This window comes from Netta rufina, assembly GCF_964035555.1.
Source record: "Netta rufina genome assembly, chromosome: 18".
In the NCBI taxonomy this organism is placed as follows: Eukaryota; Metazoa; Chordata; class Aves; order Anseriformes; family Anatidae; genus Netta; species Netta rufina.
Window position 1 is genome coordinate 3,127,581 of NC_140142.1, and position 1,726 is coordinate 3,129,306.

General features: G+C 46.4%; 1 protein-coding gene across 1 annotated transcript; it reads right to left on the reverse strand.

The window, feature by feature from the left end:
* Window positions 1-291: 291 nt before the first annotated feature.
* LOC311216189 (olfactory receptor 14C36-like) lies at window positions 292-1,218 on the reverse strand (the record flags this gene model as incomplete). Its single annotated transcript, XM_084297735.1, has 1 exon — window positions 292-1,218. The coding sequence occupies one exon, from the start codon at window positions 1,216-1,218 to the stop codon at window positions 292-294; it is 927 nt and encodes a 308-aa protein (XP_084153861.1).
* Between the last annotated feature and the right edge of the window lie 508 nt (window positions 1,219-1,726).

The window sequence follows — 1,726 nt, forward strand, 5'->3', positions numbered from 1 at the left end:
CTCTGTGTACATTAAATGATATGGTAAAAACTAAGACAAAATGTAACATTCAGAATGCTGAGAACTACACTACAAAAAAAAAATAAAAAATAAAATAAAATAAAATATTAACAGAGAAAAATAATTTTTAAAATGTTGTGTCATTTTCCCGAATACCCTTTTATTTCTGTTAGGATTATTATTAATGAAAATGTTATGATAACACTAATAATGATAAAAATGATACGATATAGTATGAATCAAAATATTTGCATATTATTAAGAATACATTCTCTGAATACATCACAGATGCTAAAGAAGCAAGTATGGAAACAATTTCCTCACTGCATTCTTGAGCTCCTGATTCCTCATGCTGTAGATGAGGGGGTTCACTACTGGAGGCACCATTGAGTACAGAAATGCCACCACTAGGTCCAGGGATGAAGAGGAAATGGAGGGAGGCTTCAGGTAGGCAAATATGGCAGTACTGACGAACAGAGAGACCACGGCCAGGTGAGGGAGGCACGTGGAAAAGGCTTTGTGCTTGCCCTGCTCAGAGGGAATGCTCAGCACTGCCCTGAAGATCTGCACATAGGACACCAAAATGAAAATAAAACAACCAAAGGCCAAAAAAACACTAAAAACAAGTGCTCTAACTTCCCTGAGGTAGGTATTTGAGCAAGAGAGCTTGAGGATGTGGGGGATTTCACAGAAGAACTGGTCCACAACAGTGCCATAGCAGAGGGGCAGGGAAAATGTGTTGGCCGTGTGCAGGACAGCATGGAGAAAGCCACTGCCCCAGGCAGCTGCTGCCATCTGGGCACAAGCTCTGCTGCTCAGGAGGCTCCCGTAGTGCAGGGGCTTGCAGATGGCAACGTAGCGGTTGTAGGCCATGACAGTGAGAAGGGAATACTCTGCTCCAATCAAGAAGACAAAAAAGAAGACCTGAGCAGCACAGCCTTGATAGGAGATGACCCTGGTGTCCCAGAGGGCATTGGCCATGGCTTTGGGCAGAGTGGTGGAGATGCAGCCCAGGTCGAGGAGGGCGAGGTTGAGGAGGAAGAAGTACATGGGGGTGTGGAGGCAGTGGTGGCAGGCTACGGCGCTGAGGATGAGGCCGTTGCCCAGGAGGGCAGCCAGGTAGATGCCCAGGAAGAGCGCGAAGTGCAGGAGCTGCAGTTCGCGCGTGTCCGCAAATGCCAGCAGCAGGAACTCACTGACTGAGCTGCTGTTGGGCATTTGCTGACATTAAGCACAGATGCCTGTTGAAGATGAGAATGCAGATCAAAGTTAGAACAGACTTAAATGAAGAAAACGTATTCCCTATCTTAGCACACCCCCCAGGCGATCTTCTCTCTTTACAGGAGAACCTGTCAGAATCTCATTGTTTCCATTCTGATCTCTCTGTGCAATACTCTGGGATTCTCAGTCTCCTGTACAATCCTGAAAACAAAGTACCCTCAAGCTTTCCTCCTCTGCAGTGCAGGAATCGGAAAGCACTGAACCAAAAAAAAAAAAAAAAGCCTTCTCCTTCAGATAAACAAAGCCTCAATCTTCTTCTGAAAATGACCCCTTATAAATGCCATTCTCTAAAGCATCTTCCACTCCTTTCTGGAGAAACAGAGAGACCCATCCTGACAGATGCTGTCAGCCATTGGATGTGCCAGCTGTAGGAGACCCCTTGGCAACCCCACCTGCAGTGCCCTGCTGCCAGAGCCTCACGGTGTCAGGAGCCTGCAGATGTGTC